General features: G+C 45.2%; 1 protein-coding gene across 6 annotated transcripts in view; it reads left to right on the top strand.

The window, feature by feature from the left end:
- tspan9a (tetraspanin 9a) overlaps positions 1-18,351 on the top strand; it is a 290,456-nt gene that overhangs the window by 233,871 nt on the left and 38,234 nt on the right. For all 6 annotated transcript variants that reach the window (XM_071343860.1, XM_071343859.1, XM_071343857.1 and 3 more), the window contains one exon: positions 15,451-15,642. In XM_071343860.1, the coding sequence (XP_071199961.1) occupies positions 15,451-15,642 (192 nt within the window). The remainder of the gene's footprint in view (positions 1-15,450; positions 15,643-18,351) is intronic.

Here is an 18,351-nt window from a genome sequence, read left to right as displayed (position 1 = left end):
AAGTAATGTGCAGTTTCGTGCAGCCCGCCAGTCTAAGCGATTGTAACCCAACCTCCCATCACCTTGTGATGGAATGGTATAGGTTATTTGGCTGCCACCTGGTATGATGGATGTTGGAGACTATGGCTGGAGATGAGAGGATTCTGGTAACCAGAGCCCACTTTCAGTTACCTGCCAGACCCAATAGCACAGGCAGGCAACGCAGCCCCAGCCAGGCAGCAAGGCCACAGCGGTCAATGCCCTTGAATTAGACAGAAGCTAATAAACCCCTTCGGGCGGCTCACAATAGCCCCAGCAGCCCCAGTGGCATTTCTCTCTATGCAGGAGGTCAAAATGGCTGACCTTCCAGATACCATCACCCTGGCCTGATACCTAAGCCACCCAAGCCCTGTACTTGTACCCAAGCCAGGGAGACCCCTGGGCTATTGTTCAGCCCACTTCAGACTAGCTATAGGACTATTCTCAGACACTTTGAATGGACTTGTATTGGCGTTTCAGTGCCTCTGGCTCCACTCAGGCCTCTCTGACTGCAAGGTCATGACAGCTCTGACAGCCCCACTGCGTGCCTGGAAAGGCCAGCAACACTGTTGTTGTTGTTGTGTTTCCTGTAGGGAGAGAGGCTCCCTCTCAGATATGCAGCATATGGACAGCTACGTCAGTGGACAAATTAGAGTGCATGCAGCCGGTGTGCATCAGCCCTGGGGATATAACTCAGCTCACCGCCCCCTTTAATGTCCTCACTTTGAGTGTGTGAGTGTGTGTGTGTTAGGTGACCACATTTGAAATACCCAAATGCGGGACAACAGGATGATTTTGCGGCACAGCGTAGCCTACATGAATACAACATGTTGGGCGCGTTCTTCACGTTTTACCAATGAAAACTCCAAACTGCATCTCCAATCATTTGATCTCAGTCAGTTTCATGGGAAGATGCATTTAGATCTTCTAGAATAACTGTTTTGTGAGCCAATTAGAGCAGATGGTGTTAACAAACTATTAGACTTCCTGTATTTTGTGTCAATCCATGCAAATTCTGCCTCGCTGTGCACGCTGATGAGTTTTGTCCCATGACCATTCAGCTAACCATCCTCAAATCACCAAGGTGGTGTCTTTGGTGAAACAGCAACATTATACTAGGCTGTTATAGTTGGTTCTGTTACAAAACTAATCATTATGTGATCTTCCAAGACATTGATTCAGCTTGGATCTAACTTTACTAGCACCATTGTGAGAAGTGGCCACTACACCCCTATTCCCGCTGCACCGAATGAGCTAATTGAAGCGCACATAGACTACTACTCGACGTGGAACAAAGAGACAAAATGCGGGACTGTCCCGCACAATCCGGGACATGTGGACACCCTAGTGTGTGTGTGTTTATGTGTGTGTGTGCACCTGTGTGCGAGCGCGCACTTGTATGTGTGCACATCATCTGCACTACTAGTAGTGTACATAGTCCACTCTGAGCCTGTATGTCCCTGATACGCATACCTGGTGATGATTGCTCAGTGTGCCCAGTGAGCTGTGTCACTCACAGCTTCTTCTGAACAGCCCAGGCTGCAGTACTGCAGTAAAGCTCCTGGAGCTCACCACGAGCCTGCAGCCCTGTGGACCTGTGCTCCGGGTCAAGTAGCCAAGTGATGGAGCTTCTAGCCGTACTCTCTCCTCACTAGGCTAGAGCTGCCTCTGACCCTGTACCAACTCTACTCTAGACAGAAGCAGGGCAGGGGGCAATGCCAATTGTAAGTCCCATTGGATAAGAGGGATGGATGCACTGGCAAGCCAGAGAGAGACTGATCTTTCTATGTGTGTGTGCCTCGACAGATGAGAAGTTTGTGTGGAGGGGAAATTGCACTCGTAAACCCAGTGCCACGTTAGTAGATATTTATATTTCTGACAGCACTTCCACTTATGTTGAACTTCCATGGTTAGTTCTGTTCATAGAACCCCATTGTTGAATGTCAACAGAAATCAGTGGCTCTTGTAGTGTGTCTCTCTCTTCATCAGCTCCCTTTTAGGTTTTGTGTTGTATTGTCCTCGTTTGAACATCAAGGACTGTTTGAATTTGTGATTAATCATCTCTCTGAGTGTAAAAGGCTGTTTGGGTGCCTTTGTGGCTCAGCTGGGGAAAGTTGGTGTGAGTTTTTCAGCAGGAGCCAGCTGCCTCTGTGATCGCTGCTTTAGTCTACTCATAGAGCAGGGAAGTAAAGAGGGAAGCTTTGCTTTGTTGCATGGGCTGTTCTATTGCTTTGCTTACGGTGCCCATCCCTGGACCGGTCTGTCTCTCGGTCGGCCCATCTCGGAGCTTCCCTGACAGCTGTGGCGAGCGGAGAGTGAGTTCCAATCGCTGTAGTTGTGCCTATTCTCTCTCTCTCTCTATCTATCTGTCCTTGTTTCAATACATAACTGAAGCGCCGGCGGCTACCCCGGCTGATTGAACAATCCTGTTGGGCTGCCTGCATGTAGATCTGCAGCAATGAATTAGCCAGAATTAGCCATGGGTGTCTAATAGTGTGTGCTTTTCTTGTTCTTCCCTCTCCCCTAACATTGGAGGTGGTTGTCAGGGGGAGTGTCAGGACGGTGAGTGGGATTGTGTGGAACAAGAGCCCTGTCGTTTAGTCCTCCTCTCCTGCCCCGACCTGATTGATTTCAAGTCACTCCTGACTGAATGGGTCTTCCAGCACTGCCCAGGAGGCAGTCAGAGGGTCTCTCTCTATATATATATATATATTTATCAGTCTCTCTCTCTGCCTGTCTTTCTGTCTGTCTGTCTCTCTCTCTGTCTTTCATTTTCTCTCTCTCTCTATTTATCAGTCTCTCTCTCTCCCTCTCTCTCTCTCTCTCTATTTATCATTCTCTCTCTCTCCCTCTCTCTCTCTATTTATCAGTCTCTTTGTCTGTATCTCTCTCTCTCTCTCTCCCTCACTCTCTCTGTTTATCAGTCTCTCTCTCTCTCCCTCACTCTCTCTGTTTATCAGTCGCTCTCTCTTTCCCTCACTCTCTCTGTTTATCAGTCTCTCTCTCTCTATTCATCAGTCTCTCTCTCTCTCTCTATTTATCAGTCTCTCTCCCTCGCTCTTTCAATTTATTAGTCTCTCTCTCGCTCTCTCTATTTACAGTCTCTCTGTCTCTCTCTCTCCCTCGCTCTCTCTATTTACAGTCTCTCTGTCTCTCTCTCTCCCTCGCTCTCTCTATTTACAGTCTCTCTGTCTCTCTCTCTCCCCCTCTCTCTCTATTTACAGTCTCTCTCTCCCCCCTCTCTCTCTATTTACAGTCTCTCTGTCTCTCTCTCTCCCCCTCTCTCTCTATTTACAGTCTCTCTCTCCCCCCCTCTCTCTCTATTTACAGTCTCTCTCTCCCCCCCTCTCTCTCTCTATTTACAGTCTCTCTGTCTCTCTCTCTCCCTCGCTCTCTCTATTTACAGTCTCTCTCTCCCTCTCTCTCTCTGTTTACAGTCTCTCTCCCCCCCTCTCTCTCAAAAGCCCTTTATTGAATACCCTAAAACTGGCCAATCACACACACACACACCGGGTTCAGAGAACTCAACCATACCGCCAGCATAGCAGTTTATAGTGCCAAACTGCCGCAGTCAGCAGAATACTCTCTGAATCAGAACGCTTGATTAAGACTCTGATGGAGGGAGCAGACTGGATGGGGCATTAATGAACCAGGACTATATTGAGACATTTACATTTAAAAAAATGCACCATTTACACAGTAGAGTGCCTAGGGTGCCAGCTGCCTTGCCTTTATCAGTATGTCTGTCACTGTGCTTTTCAACGTAATCTAACAAAATGTCTAATACCCCAAAACTCTCTGGTGCCCCAACTGAAACTTTAACCAGGCGCTATTGCTTTTTAATCTTACACTCTGAATCTATCACTTTTTAAGAATTGTTCATGTTTATTCTCAGTTTATTCTCATTGTACTGTTTTCATTTTTTATATACATGCCAGCAAAGCCACTACACAACACTAAAGAATACATGAATTGCATTATAAAGGTGACAAACACTTAGGGCCTACAGAAAGCTGTCGCAACAGCAGAGTCCCAACACCTTACCACTGCTACACCTGGCTATCAGTGGAGCCTTGTCTGGCAGCGAAACAGTTCATTCAGCCTCATTTACTGCCTTTTAAAAAAACATAGCTGATATGGCTGACTTGCTTAAACAAATGTGGTTTCTACTGACAATGGAGATGTACAAACTATGGCATAAGGGGACGACAAGCGGATAAGAGGCAATCCGTAATTTTGATTAAGACAATAATGAGCGAGCTAGGACCGACGTAGTCAATATAACTATTTGTTCAGCACTTTTGAAATGTACAGCCACATAATTCAGAACATGGGCCGTTCTTACAGTATTCTCCCTCTATACCAAATCAGAGCCGTAGGATAAATAAAGGGTGCATATTAGCAGACAATAAAATCTCTTACAATATTTGATTATTAAATGTCTCTAAATCAGGCTATAGGCTACATGTGCACCACCAAGTCAGAACAGTAGGCTAAGTTATGAGGGGGAAACTCACCAAGGAGATAGTGTACACAACATAGTATACGTTTTACTGAAAAGCAGAGAGAAAGACTTTCTGTATGAAATATGGTCCAGCAGGCAGCAGTGGCGTCATCGGTCGTGTGTGTTTGTTATGCCTGTTGGGTGTTGAGAAACCGTAGTCGTGTAGATCGGGATTGGGCTATAAATGCTGAATTTGGTTTTGGTTTTGCATGCAGATTATTATTGAGTGCAATCAATATTGAACATGCACACACACTTGCATGCACGCACGCGAACACACACACCCATAGTATAATGATGCCCTGTGATATCTGTGGAGCTGCAGAAGAGGTGCTTCTGTATTGGGTCAGAATATAGTTTTCTGAACAGAGCTCCAAATAGAGTTTTCCTCCCAGACGGTTTTCTCTGAGGACTTGGAACCAGACAGAGCTGTGAGAACCAGACAGAGCTGTGAGACGCTGACAGAGCTGTGAGAACCTGACAGAGCTGTGAGAACCTGACAGAGCTGTGAGAACCTGACAGAGCTGTGAGAACCTGACAGAGCTGTGAGAACCTGACAGAGCTGTGAGAACCTGACAGAGCTGTGAGATGCTGACAGAGCTGTGAGATGCTGACAGAGCTGTGAGAACCAGACAGAGCTGTGAGAACCTGACAGAGCCGTGAGAACCAGACAGAGCCGTGAGAACCTGACAGAGCCGTGAGAACCTGACAGAGCCGTGAGAAGCTGACAGAGCCGTGAGAAGCTGACAGAGCCGTGAGAACCAGACAGAGTTGTGAGAACCAGACAGAGCTGTGAGACGCTGACAGAGCTGTGAGAACCAGACAGAGCTGTGAGACGCTGACAGAGCTGTGAGAACCAGACAGAGCCGTGAGAACCAGACAGAGCTGTGAGACACTGACAGAGCTGTGAGAACCAGACAGAGCTGTGAGAACCAGAAAGAGCTGTGAGAACCAGACAGAGCCGTGAGAACCAGACAGAGCTGTGAGACGCTGACAGAGCTGTGAGAACCTGACAGAGCTGTGAGAAGCTGACAGAGCTGTGAGAAGCTGACAGAGCTGTGAGAACCAGACAGAGCTGTGAGAAGCTGACAGAGGTGTGAGAAGCATCAGACAGAGCTGTGAGAAGCTGTGGGTCATTATGATCACTGTGTACTTCACTTAAAATTGTTTCTGCCCTGTTCAATCTGTCTATCTGGGTTATTGTATGGCGCACTCTTATAGGCTACAGCATGAGAAAACCTAGAAGAATCCACTTAACAGACTGCCAATACTCAAGCTGTTATGTTGTAAAAGAACAGAAAGGCCCACACACTGTATGCTCCTTATTAGGGTTGCAAAGGGAGGGTATATTACTGGTAACATTCGAAGTTTCAAGTTTTTTTTTAAACATTTTTATCACATGACACCCAGTGTCCTTTTTGGGTACTCCGACTTTCTGTGTGGCCTTATCACATGTAAAATATATCAAACAATCAAATACAATGATTTTCAAATAAAAATAGAAAGACAAAGACATTATCCTACATGATCCTAAATATAAACCATCAACTTACCAAAGGAATAGCACTTATTTCAGCATGTATTTATTTGACTATATCAATATGTTTCTGTTGTAAAAAAACATAAACATTAGTGCCAAACTGGTGGCAGTTGTGAAAAGAAAGGCAATAGTTGGAAGAGTTGCAGAGTTAATTGAAAATAATGCCATTGTTAATTAAAGGCTTTTTTTCATTAAGGCCATTTTCTGTTGAACCATGTGGTCTATCCACTAGAAGTTCATGGACAATATGGACACAGATATACAAAACTAATACTATATGATAAAAAAATATATATATATATTCAAGTGTAAATGACCAAAGTTACCATAGATTGCCATAGATTACCTGTTAATTACTGAATGTTCCGGTAACGGCAAAGTTTTGATACAAAAAGGATCTTAGTCAGGTCAAACATAATTCAAGTGTAGACATATTATCATTAGCCCAGCACCTATGTTTGTTGAAGGATGTAGCGTAGGAACACAACCACTGTTGACTATGAAAACATAAACTATGTAAAACTATGGGGGAAAAAAGAAACTATGAAAACATGAAACATAGATTCATCTGTCTGTTGGTGGATCCTGTTGCTGGATCGTGTTTTCTGTAGTTGTTGTCATTGAAAAGACTGTTCTGGATGCATCACACCACACTATGATAACTCATAGGCCATTAGAAGGAGAAATCGTTATTTTCCATTTTTTACCCCTTTTTCTCCCCAATTTCGTGGTGTCTAATTGGTAGTTGCAGTCTTGTCTCATCGCTGCAACTCCCATTTGGACTCGGGAGAGGTCGAGAGCCATGCGCATCCTCAGAAAACACAACCCAACCAAGTCACACTGCTTCTTGACACAATTGTATAATTGTATAATTTCTCATTTGAAGTGTACACTGTAATTTGTGCAGTCATTTCAGATATTTGCCTAAAAGTCACTGTCAAAAGTCAGTTTCCCTTAAACATTTTTGGAGGGATAGTGTTTTTTAATATGGCCAAATGCCACAGAAATGTCCGAGCAGCATTGTAAGCCTTCAGAGAGAGAAAGTTATTGTTTTTATCTAAGGTGCTAGACATTCTCTCTCTTCATTAAGGTATACAGTATTATTTAAGTGTAAAATCAATGAGAGCTAACTGTCCTTTAAAAGGAGGGCAACCATAGTTGCTGCTAAAAAGATGTTTTCTCCAATAAAGTGAAGAATAGCGTGGCACTCAGGGGGTGATAGAGGGATAACGTAGCACTCCTTCTCATAGCCAGCACAGTCGGGAGGCTTTGCTACCACTCTTTACTGTTATTGCACTGTAATGTTAGAGCTATACTTTAACAAAACACACTTTCACTGAAACATTACACTCCCGAAGAACATTTTATGTCCAGAATGGATGATGTGCATGCTGGCCAGGCCAGTCATCAGCTTTAGCCCCTGTATTGCAAAAATCTGGTTGCAAGCCATTTAACAAGAGCAGAGCAAGTCGTTTGGAGGGTCAGTTTCACACTCACGCCCGCACACACCCCAAACCCCTTCCGAGATCAACCTCCATTGTCATACTAAGAGCCCAAGAAAAGAACTGACACAGTTTGACAAAAGCCGTTGAAGTCATCATTCCGGGTGGTTTGCGGGCCGTTTACCCCGTGACCTCTGAGAGGGAGCGTAAAAAGGTCAGCTCCACCCGGCCACTCTCAGCCAGTCGCAGCCCCTCCCCTAGTCACCTCCCCCTTGCCTGGTCTGCTTGCACTGCCGGTGGGGGAGATTGAAGTGGCGTCCCGCGTCGGGTGGCTCTCTGTGTCACTGAGCAGGTTACTGTCGCAGCTGATAAAGCACCCAGCCAGTGTGATGGAGAAGGGCTGTTCTTTCTCTTTCTGTTCCTCTTCCTCTCCTCGCTCTCATCCTTCGACACCCTCCCTCTCTTTCTCTCTCTCCACTGATGAATTTGCTCCACAGTTTCAATTACCCTGACCTTGAGCATTGAGAAGGACCCACACAGCAGGGCTCCATTCATCCAGTCAAATAGAGCCATCTCTCATGTTCTCCAGTCTTGTCCCAAAAGCTAATATGGTTCCACAGGTCTAATTTGCTCCTCACCACTCACCACAGCCACAACACTGACAGCGAGCTAGCCTTCAATGACATTTGGACTTTAGACTTAGCACAACTCAATCTGACCACAAAAGGCTTGGATAAAAGGAACATTAGTCTAGTCACAAATCTTTGAACCTTGACTCTCAATGTCCTCTTTCTAGCCTAAAGAGGTGTCTATGTAACTATTTATTAAATGTTGAGAGCTATAGACTTGTATTGAATTGAGTATTTTCTATTGCTGTATTCAAGGGATTGTGTACTCCAGCCCTTCAACCACAGAATAGGTTGAATTTGTGGTCACACTTTATCTGGATAGTCTGGATTTTCCATGCTCTACAGATGGTCATACTATCAAAAAACTACACAACATGACCAAAAGTATGTGGACACCTGCTGGTCGAACATCTTATTCCAAAATCTTGGGCATTAATATTTAGTTGGTCCCTCCTCTGCTGCTATAACAGCCTCCACTCTTCTGGGAAGGCTTTCCACTAGATGTTGGAACATTGCTGCAGGGACTTGCTTCCATTCAGCCACAAGAGCATTAGTGAGGTCTGGCACTGATGTTGGGCGATTAGGCCTGGCTCGCAGTCTGCGTTCCAATTCATCCCAACGGTGTTCGTTTAGGTTGAGGTCAGGGCTCTGTGCAGGCCAGTCAAGTTCTTCCACACAGATCTCGACAAACCATTTCCATATGGACCCCGCTTTGTGCACAGCGCATTGTCATGCTGTAACAGGAAAAGGCTTTCCCCAAACTGCTGCCACCAAGTTGGAAGCACAGAATCGTCAATAATGTAATTGAATGCTGTAGTGTTAAGATTTCCCTTTACTGGAACTAAGGGGCATAGACCGAACCATGAAAAACAGCCCCAGACCATTATTCCTCCTCCACCAAACTTTACAGTTGGCACTATGCATTCGGACAGGTAGCGTTCTCCTGGCATACGCCAAACACAGATTCGTCCGTCGGACTGCCAGGACGTGACGCGTGATGTATCACTCCAGAGAACATGTTTCTACTGCTCCAGAATCCAATGGCGGCGAGCTTTACACCAATCTAGCCAACGCTTGGTACTGCGCATGGTCATCTTAGGCTTGTGTTCAGCTGCTCTGCCATGGAAACCCATTTCATGAAGCTCCCGACGAACAGTTTTTGTGCTGACATTGCTTCCAGAGGCAGTTTGGAACTCGGTAGTGAGTGTTACAACCGAGGACAGAAGATTTTTACGAGCTACGCGCTTCAGCACTCAGTGGTCCCGTTGTGTGAGCTTGTGTGGCCTACTGTACACATCGCAGCTGAGCCATTGTTGCCCCTAGACGTTTCCACTTCACAATAACAGCATTTACTGTTGACCGGCACAGAAGAGCAGAAATTTGATGATCTGACTTGTTGGAAAGGTGGTCAAGTTGAAAGTCACTGAGCTCTTCAGTAAGGCCATTCTTCTTCCAATGTTTGTCTATGGAGATTGCATGGCTGTGTGCTCAATGTTATACACCTGTTGTGGCTGAAATAGCGGAATACACAAATTTGAAGGGGTGGCCACATACTTTTGCATATATAGTGTATTTGTTGATAAACAACTGCTTGCTAAGGTTAGGTTTAGAATAAGGGTTTGGTTAAGGTTAGGGTAAGAGTTATGTTTAGAGTTACGTTTAGGGTTAGGATAAGGGTTAAGGTTAGAGTTAGATTTAGAATAAGGGTTTGGTTAAGAGTTAGGGTAAGGGTTACGTTTAGGGTTAGGATAAGGATTAAGGTTAGAGTTAGGTTTAGAATAAGGGTTTGGTTTAAGGTTAGGGTAAGAGTTACGTTTAGGGTTAGGATAAGGGTTAAGGTTAGAGTTAGATTTAGATTTAGAATAAGGGTTTGGTTAAGAGTTACGTTTACGTTTAGGGTTAGGATAAGGGTTAAGGTTAGAGTTAGAGCTAGAGTTAGTAAATTGAAATGTTACTGATAGTCTGTTGATAATCTGTAGAGCATCTACAGATGGACTATCCAAGTAATGCGTTAACGAATCAGTCGAAGTGCCCTTGAGCAACACACTTAACCCTAGTTGCTCCTGTAAGTCGCTCTGGATATCAGCGTCTGCCAAATGACAAAAATGTCCAATATATAGAATGTTCCTAGGTATTATGAAATCAGGAGGTAGACATGTCCTTCACTGCTACGGTTCAATAAACTGCATTGCTCCCTACCCCTACTCACTCCCACCTCAAGCAGTCATGTAACTTGTTATAGTATCTCTAGAAATACACTATACATACAGTATGCCAAAAACGATTTGAACGGCATGATGCAACTAAAAACATATCTCCATCAAACAGTAAAAGCTTGTTACTGTAATTCTGCCTGAGGAGAATTCCTATCAGGTAATAGAAAGCAGCGTACCAACCCCACACACTCCCAGTAATGGCTTAATGAGAGGGGCTATGTTGCTGCAAGGGTGCGCACAGGGAGCCAGGGGGATTGTGGGCACTGAGACGGAGCAGAACCTGCCCCTCTCTCTCTCTCCTGGCCTGTTCGACAGAGTTAATAACTGCAGCCGGTGCCTAAATACCCAACTGACACGTTACTTTAAGCTAAACACTTATATAGCTTCCTATTCCCCCATAGTTAGCCTCGACTCCAGGTTTTTCCTTCTCCGAACAGCCAAGTGATAAATAAGACTTGGGAGTATGGTAACGCGGGACTACTAATGCATATCTTTAGGGAATGGGAACCATTCGAGATTAAACCTAACTTTCTCACATGTGGAAGGGCATTTGGTCCATCATTTTCATGTGGTTTTTAACTACTACTGTAAACTTCTGTGCATTATGTCTGTTTACAACCCCTCATCCTGTACCTTGAAATCCTACTGTGACTTTATACAAGATCCATCCACATAGATTGGATGTGAAAACAAGCCGAGTGTCTGAAATTAAAACAGGATAAGCGCCTCAGGCAGGCCCGAGGTCAGTCACGACCATCGAAGGTCATACCACCAATTGGCAGGCCTCGCTCTCTACTCTGGGCTTCCCTACATGACATCCTTTCACGTTTGACATTGGAACTGGTAGCAGTGGTGTAGTGAGACAGAGATTACACCGAGAGAGATCAGACAGATTGGGTGGGGGCTGGGTGGCTTCACAATCACTTACAGCAGACAACCTTGGATGCTTTCCTACACTCGGGCATTAGTCACAATCAACTAGAGGCACGGGATCCTCCCCCCACCTGGACTGGCTTACCTCTCGTGCTCCCTTTCCTCATAAATCCAACCTGCCTGTCCTCATAACGTACCTGGGTCATTCCACCAATTCGGGCTTTACATTTTTTTTTTAATATTCTGTCATAAAGAGCACATGTTCAACTTCATAAAAAGTGAAAGAGGTTGGACAGAGGGACATGTCAAAATGCTGAATTTTGGTACTTTAGTAAGTCCTTATTCATATTTTAAAAATTGGATTTCTCGAATTCTCCATGTGGTCTATATTAAAGGGCACTTCATTGAATTTAACAGGCTTTTAAAATTCTATATTGGTGCACAATTTCTACTTAAAATGTCAAAGCTTAGTGAGAGAGACTGTGTCGCTGCAAGGGCGCACACAGGGAGCCACTTACAATTGTTTTTACCCACCTAGTTTTTACCCACCTACCCACCTAGTAGTACCCACCCACTCTGAGTCCTCACAATGCACCCTCTCACAAAACAGGAACTTTGGCCATAGAGATAAAATTACTAGAACGACAAAAGCATGTTTTCTTGCTTTACTCCTATGGGTACACTCAGTACGGCTGCCGGTCCATCTGTCACAGACCCATTGACAAAGCCTGTTGTAGTATTTCTGTTTCAATGGCTGTGGCCTCATGAGCTGGGAGATCTATCTGCAATTTATCCACTCAGCATAAAGACGAATGTGACCTTTCACAGCATTTCCAGTTGACATTTCCATTTTTAATCGGGGACCATCCCCCCGGCTCACTCCTCCCAGTGGTTAGTTATGTATTATTAAGGTGATTGAGGCCCATACTGAGCTGAGGGTCGTTCAATCTAACGCCACTCAAACAAACAACTGATGCTCCTGAGTCTCTCTCTTTCTCAGTCACACAGCAAGTTAGTTGTTTGTTTTACTGCTGTTTTTCTGAGGGAAAGGAACAAAAGCTCCCGTGTCCTTTTGAATAGGACGCCCATCTGTTGGCCAAACTACTGTGCCGCTCCGGGAGGGATTGAACGCTCCGTGATCTGCTCAAACGAGTGTCCCTCGCTTTAAGGCTTCATGGACTCATCTCTCTGTCCATCCTCCAACCTTCACAGGAGTTTGTTATGTGTAACCTTTATTTGACTAGTCAGTTTAGAACCAGTGGTGGAAAAATGACCCAATTGTCATACTTGAGTAAAAGTATAGATACCTTAATAGAACGTTACTCAAGTAAAAGTAAAAATCTTTATTTGGTTCTAAATATACTTAAGTATCAAAAGTAAATGTAATTTCTAAAATATACTTAAGTACCAAAAGTAAAAGTATAAATCATTTCAAATTTCTTGTATTAAGCAAAGCAGGCGGCATAATTTTCTTGTTTTTAAAATGTACAGACAGGCAGGGGCACACTTCAACACTCAGACATCATTTACAAAAGATGCATTTGTGTTTAGTGAGTCCACTAGACCAGAGGCAGAAGGGATGACCATGTGTTGTCTTGATAAGTGTGTGAATTGGACCATTTTCCTGCCCTGCTAAGCATTCAAAATGTAATGTGTAATTTTGGATGTCAGGGAAAATGTATGGAGTAAAAAGTACATTATTGTCTTTAGGAATGCAGTGAAGTAAAAGTAAAAGTTGGCAAAAATATAAATAGTAAGTAAAGTACAGATACCCCAAAAACCTACTTAATTAGTACTTTAACACCACTGTTAAGAGTCAATTCTTATTTACAATGACAGCCTACCCCGGCCAAACCCGGGCGACGCTGAGCCAATTATGTGCCGCCCTATGGGCCTCCCAATCACGTCCGGATGTGATAGAGCCTGGATTCAAACCAGGGACTGTAGTGACACCTCTTGCACTAAGACGCAGTGCCTTAGACCGCTGCGCAACTCGTGAGTCACTGATATATTTTGTACTTTTAGTCAGGCTGTCAGGATCAGGTCCCTGGCAAGGCAACACATTCTCTTTGGTAGAATCTCAATACTTTCAACTCAGCAACCGTTTTTGCTGAGCTGAGGTACTGACGTACTTATTACACAAGGTGTTCCGTTAGTGCCTCCTGATTTTTAACAACCAGGACATTTTCGCATCCATTTCAGGTCTTAAAAGGATATTTCCAGACCCCCAGAAGCCCCCTGTATATACAAAGCAGTATCTCCCGTCAACTCTAGCCTACACAAACACAGGCCACACAGCCTGCCCAATGGAAATGTCACAGGTTAATGAGAGTGATCCTCCACTCAACACACGGCCCCTGGGGGCGTTTGATGGGGGTTTGACGGCCTGAACTCTGTGACTGGCCCCAGGTTTATACAGTATGTCCAGAGTTACAGACCCTTTAGGACTCATTAACATGGAGACGTCTCTCGACGCCACCATCATCAGCAGACAGGAGTTTACCCCTCAGGCTCTGCCCCAGTGGGCCAGCCCCTCATCAAAAAACCTTCACATAACCATCACACAACCCTCACAGACCCCATTCTCATACACACTCGTATATACACTACCAACTGTCTTAGACCCACTCTCATATGCACCACCAGCGTGGAAGGCGTTTGTTTCTTTTTTACTGTATGTTGTGAAAGGTCACACTTTGATGTGGCTCTTAGATGAGGGTGTCGATGATGTTGAGACGGGGTGACAGAGCCATTTGTCATCTCTGGATGCAAGCCAAATCAAATAACATTTTATTGGTCACATACACATGGTTAGGAGGTGTTTATGCGAGTGTAACGAAACGCTTGTTCGTTAAGTGCTCATCGCTTAGAGTTATTGAAGGAGCTATTTGTCAGTCCAATTAACCAACTCATTTAGCTCGGGGATACACTGTACGTATGATTCATTATTTTGTTTTTGTCTAATTCTCTTCAGAAATACGAGTCCAGGTTCGCCTGTGTTCCTGTGTTGGGGCTGCAAGTTTGCAGGTTGGTTGGTGCACAGTACACGGCTCAATATATCGCTGACGGGCGTTAATGTGTTCAGGAGCACTGATGTGTTAATGTCTCGAGATGACTGCACTGCCAAAGACATCCAGTGTCAAGAGTTTTAAATGTACAATGTACACTTTCCCTCCACAAGGAGGGAGGGAAAGGCAGAAGGGATGGAGGAAGGTGCTAAGATTTCCCATGGCGTCTAGCCATATTTCACCTCATTGTAATTTGTTATTCGTGACAAGATTGCATTGGATATTTAATTATATTAGGCGGAGTGAAAATGTCACCACTTACCTACCCGCTGATATTTCACTGGGGCCAGCAGGCATGGCGGGCTGCAGCGCAGCACTGTCTGCCCAAATCATAGTATTAGGCTGTCTCAAATGACGAGAGCTCCATAAGCCTCTGGTCAAAAGTAATGCACTATATAGGGAAAAGGTTGCCTTTTGGGATGCAGCCAGTGTCTGTTCTGTCTGCTCTTACCTCTCCTGGATGGGCGGAACATCCACAGACAGAACCCAGGCAACTCTCTGCCAATCAGGCTCTTTCAAAAACACTGCGGTGCATTAATGGAGTGCATGCTAGATCTGAGAGACTTTCAACAAGGCCCTGCAGAGTTGAGTCTCTGTAGAGGGCAGTGGACTGTAGAGGAATTCCAGCCCTGGGGAACTCCTCCCCCTAGAGGTGTGCTGTATCCCTACAAGTGTTACAAGCCTAGACTACATTCAGTGTGTGTGTGTGTAATTCTGTGTTTGTTCTATGTCAGTAAGCTGCTCAGACCTGCAGAAAGCATTTCTGCTCCTAATTTCCAGTGGAGCTCTTATTGGTTTAACAGAGTCAGTTCATGTTCTGTAATAGTTGTAAAAGCTCTTGTTTTGTGGGTGTTTGGGATGGATGCTGGTGCGTAAAGGGAGGTCTGCCTACCGACACAGCCTTTCTGAGGATATTTATATGGTCCCTTTGATTTGTACTTTGTGAAGACTATGACAATACACATTTTCTCGGGGAATATAACATTTTGCATTATGTGTGAATATGCATGCTCGTTTCGGTACTGCAAAGAAACTGTGGAAACATTGGATGGCATGTTTTCTGCCGACTCCAATTCATCCTGAACAGATATTTCTTTGTGATGAGTCTATTTCCTACCTGACTTACCTGGTTTCCTCTCTTCTGATCTCTTGCGTTGCAGTTGTGTGGCTGTGGGCTGCTCGGTGTGGGCATCTGGCTGTCTGTGTCCCAGGGCAGCTTTGCCACCTTCTCGCCCTCCTTCCCGTCGCTCTCCGCTGCCAACTTGGTCATTGCCATCGGCGCCATCGTCATGGTGACCGGCTTCCTGGGCTGCCTGGGTGCCATCAAGGAGAACAAGTGCCTGCTTCTGACCGTGAGTTATGATCTCTCTCTCTCTCTCACGCACACACACACGCACACGCACACGCACACACACACGCACACACACACACACACACACACATTAAGTCCATCAGGCTGCTGCAGCAGGAGGTGGAGGGGGTCCGTGCTGTACAACTGGGCTCTTTCAGAGAGCTGCCGGGGAGTAGGCAGAGACTGGACCGTCTGACCACGAATGACACTGACCTACCGCCTTTCACCATTGCTGCCGCTGTAGGTGAACGCCAGGAGGGTGAGGAAATGATCCTATCATTCAAGACTCCGGAGCCGGGGGCCTTTTGCACATCCAGCAAAAAGGCTCTGTACGCAGTGGCTGTGAAGGTGGCTGAGAAAGACCATCTCCATGGGCTGAGGGTGGCCCGGAGGGTGTTGGGCCCGGGTTTTTCTCTGAGAGGATGTTGGCGCTCTCTGTATAAGCCTCCAATAGAGAAGCCCACTGCTGATCTACAGTGGAGGGTTATTTACGGCGCTATCGCTAAGAACAGATAGGTGTCACACCTTGATCCATCAGTGGGGAGGGGGTGTCTGTTCTGTAAGGAGAAGGAGACAGTGTAGCATCAGTTTCTTTCTTGTTCCAGGCTGGTAGGGTTGTTTTCTGTCCTGGGTGGGTGGTGTACAGACCTAAGGTTCGGGCTGACTCTGGAACTATGTGTCGGCGGGCCTAAATATAGTATAGCCAACAGGCAAAGGGACTGCCTAGTAAACTACCTGTTGGTGCAGACAGAAATGGCGGTGTGGAAGACCAGGAAACATGTAATGCAGGAGGCGGGAATCACGGATCCCAGAGCTGTGCTGCTGGGGCTGTTGTGGGCTCGGCGGGCAGGTGTACAGTATATGGGTGGCTGGTGTACGATCTGGAGGACTGTGTAGGGGTGTGGGGCATCAGGGGGATTATTTACAGTGGACGTGGAGGGGGGCTTGGTTCTAACTTTCTAGGTCAGTTTAAATGAAGAAACGTTTGTGCTTTTAATGATGTAACTATTGGGCCAACAAAGACATTGTTAAAATAAAACAAATCTCACACATACACACTCACAGCAGCCTTATTTGTATTACTCTTCAAATGGGTCATCAGTAGAGCAGCCAGGCTAACGAGCTCAACGGGGAGTTGAATCTTCAGTAAAAACCTCAGGGGTTCAGAGAGAAAATTCGACCCGAGCGCCAGCCGCTGCGGGAGTCTCCATTTCTGAAAATGAACAGTAACCCATCAGCTCTCCTCCATGGCCATGGCCACAGCCTGATTGAAAGATGTGTCCGTGTGAGGACATGTGTGTCACTTACATGATTGAATTATGTAGCGCTCATAATGGCACATCCATTGTATTGGTAAGGAAAAAAATTGAGCGCTCTGAATTATTTAACACAAAGAATACTCTTGTTTGTCTCTAGACTCATGTTGTTCCTGAAAAAGTCTCAAGAGTTTTATCTCAAGTTTGATTTAATCAGCAAAGTTTGAAAATAGGTTTATGTAACTGGATGCGAAACTTTTAAAATCAACTTAAAAATGAGAGTTGCGGAATATCAAACATCTCCAATCCCTTGGAGAAGCTAGCACACGCCTCAGTTAAGAGCATACCAAATCCTCCACATCAGCACAGCGGTAGGTATACACTACCTGCTTTAACAATTTTGTGAAGCACGGGGAGACAGAGAGAAAGAGAGGGGGGGAGAGAGAGAGGAAAAGAGAGAGAGAGAGAGAGAGCGGGAGAGAGGGAGGGCCTGGATCTCAGTCAGAACACCATAGTGATAAATAATGAACTCTGATGTAAAAGTTTCATACCACATCTCTGTTAAGTCATATCAGATTGAGCCAACGGGTATTTCATATTCGCCCAAACCTGGAATGTTTTTGAACAGTCAGTCTTTCTATCTGTCAGTCTGTCTGGAAACATCAGAGTGAAGTTAGCCCTCCTGGGGGCAGCCAGATCTGAGGTACCGGTCTGACATATTATTTGTGAAGTTCTTCTGTGAACAAACTCCCTTTGGATTAGAAATATTTGAAATAGATAAAGGTCAGAGAACCTTTGCCGTCAGGAGATTCAAGCTAGGCTAGACAAGTTGAAAGAGCCCATCGCAAAATTCAAGGCAAGATTGAAATGTGTAACACACTCGGCTGACATTGCTGACATGAAAGTGAGTGTATGCACGCACAGACACACACGTACACACTCGCACACAAACAAACACACATCGTGTCTGTTTAAGCAATCAGAGCACCAACATTGTGTCTATATAATCTGAACATTTACACACCCGGAGGAAATATGACAAACAGACTTTGTGGGACCTGTCAACAAAATACTAAAGATTCAATGAAACAATCAAATGCTGACCTGGCCACCGACAAATTCAATAAACAACTGTCCGTGCATTTTTCACTGTGATCCTTTTTCATATGAACCATGACCCAAATAATAAATCCAAACAAACAGGGCAAAATGAATAGAACTCTCCTCAAATTGAATTTCTGAATCTGCCGGTTGATGCGCTCCCATGCTGTGAAGAAGGGATAGAGTCAATATTCAGCTGAAGGAGTGAGGAGATGCTGGGCTACGTGGGAGAATCTGTGGAGGAATTAAACCTCCTCCTCGGGATGTTCACTGGCCCCCAGGCACTCACCTTCTCTCCCTCGCTCTCTCTCTTTCTCTGTCTTTCTCTCCCTCTATCTCTCTACCTCCCTCTC

Source organism: Salvelinus alpinus, chromosome 15, assembly GCF_045679555.1.
Source record: "Salvelinus alpinus chromosome 15, SLU_Salpinus.1, whole genome shotgun sequence".
Lineage (NCBI taxonomy): Eukaryota > Metazoa > Chordata > Actinopteri > Salmoniformes > Salmonidae > Salvelinus > Salvelinus alpinus.
The sequence above is the reverse complement of the archived record's forward strand: the minus strand, read 5'-3'. Positions and strand labels throughout refer to the sequence as shown.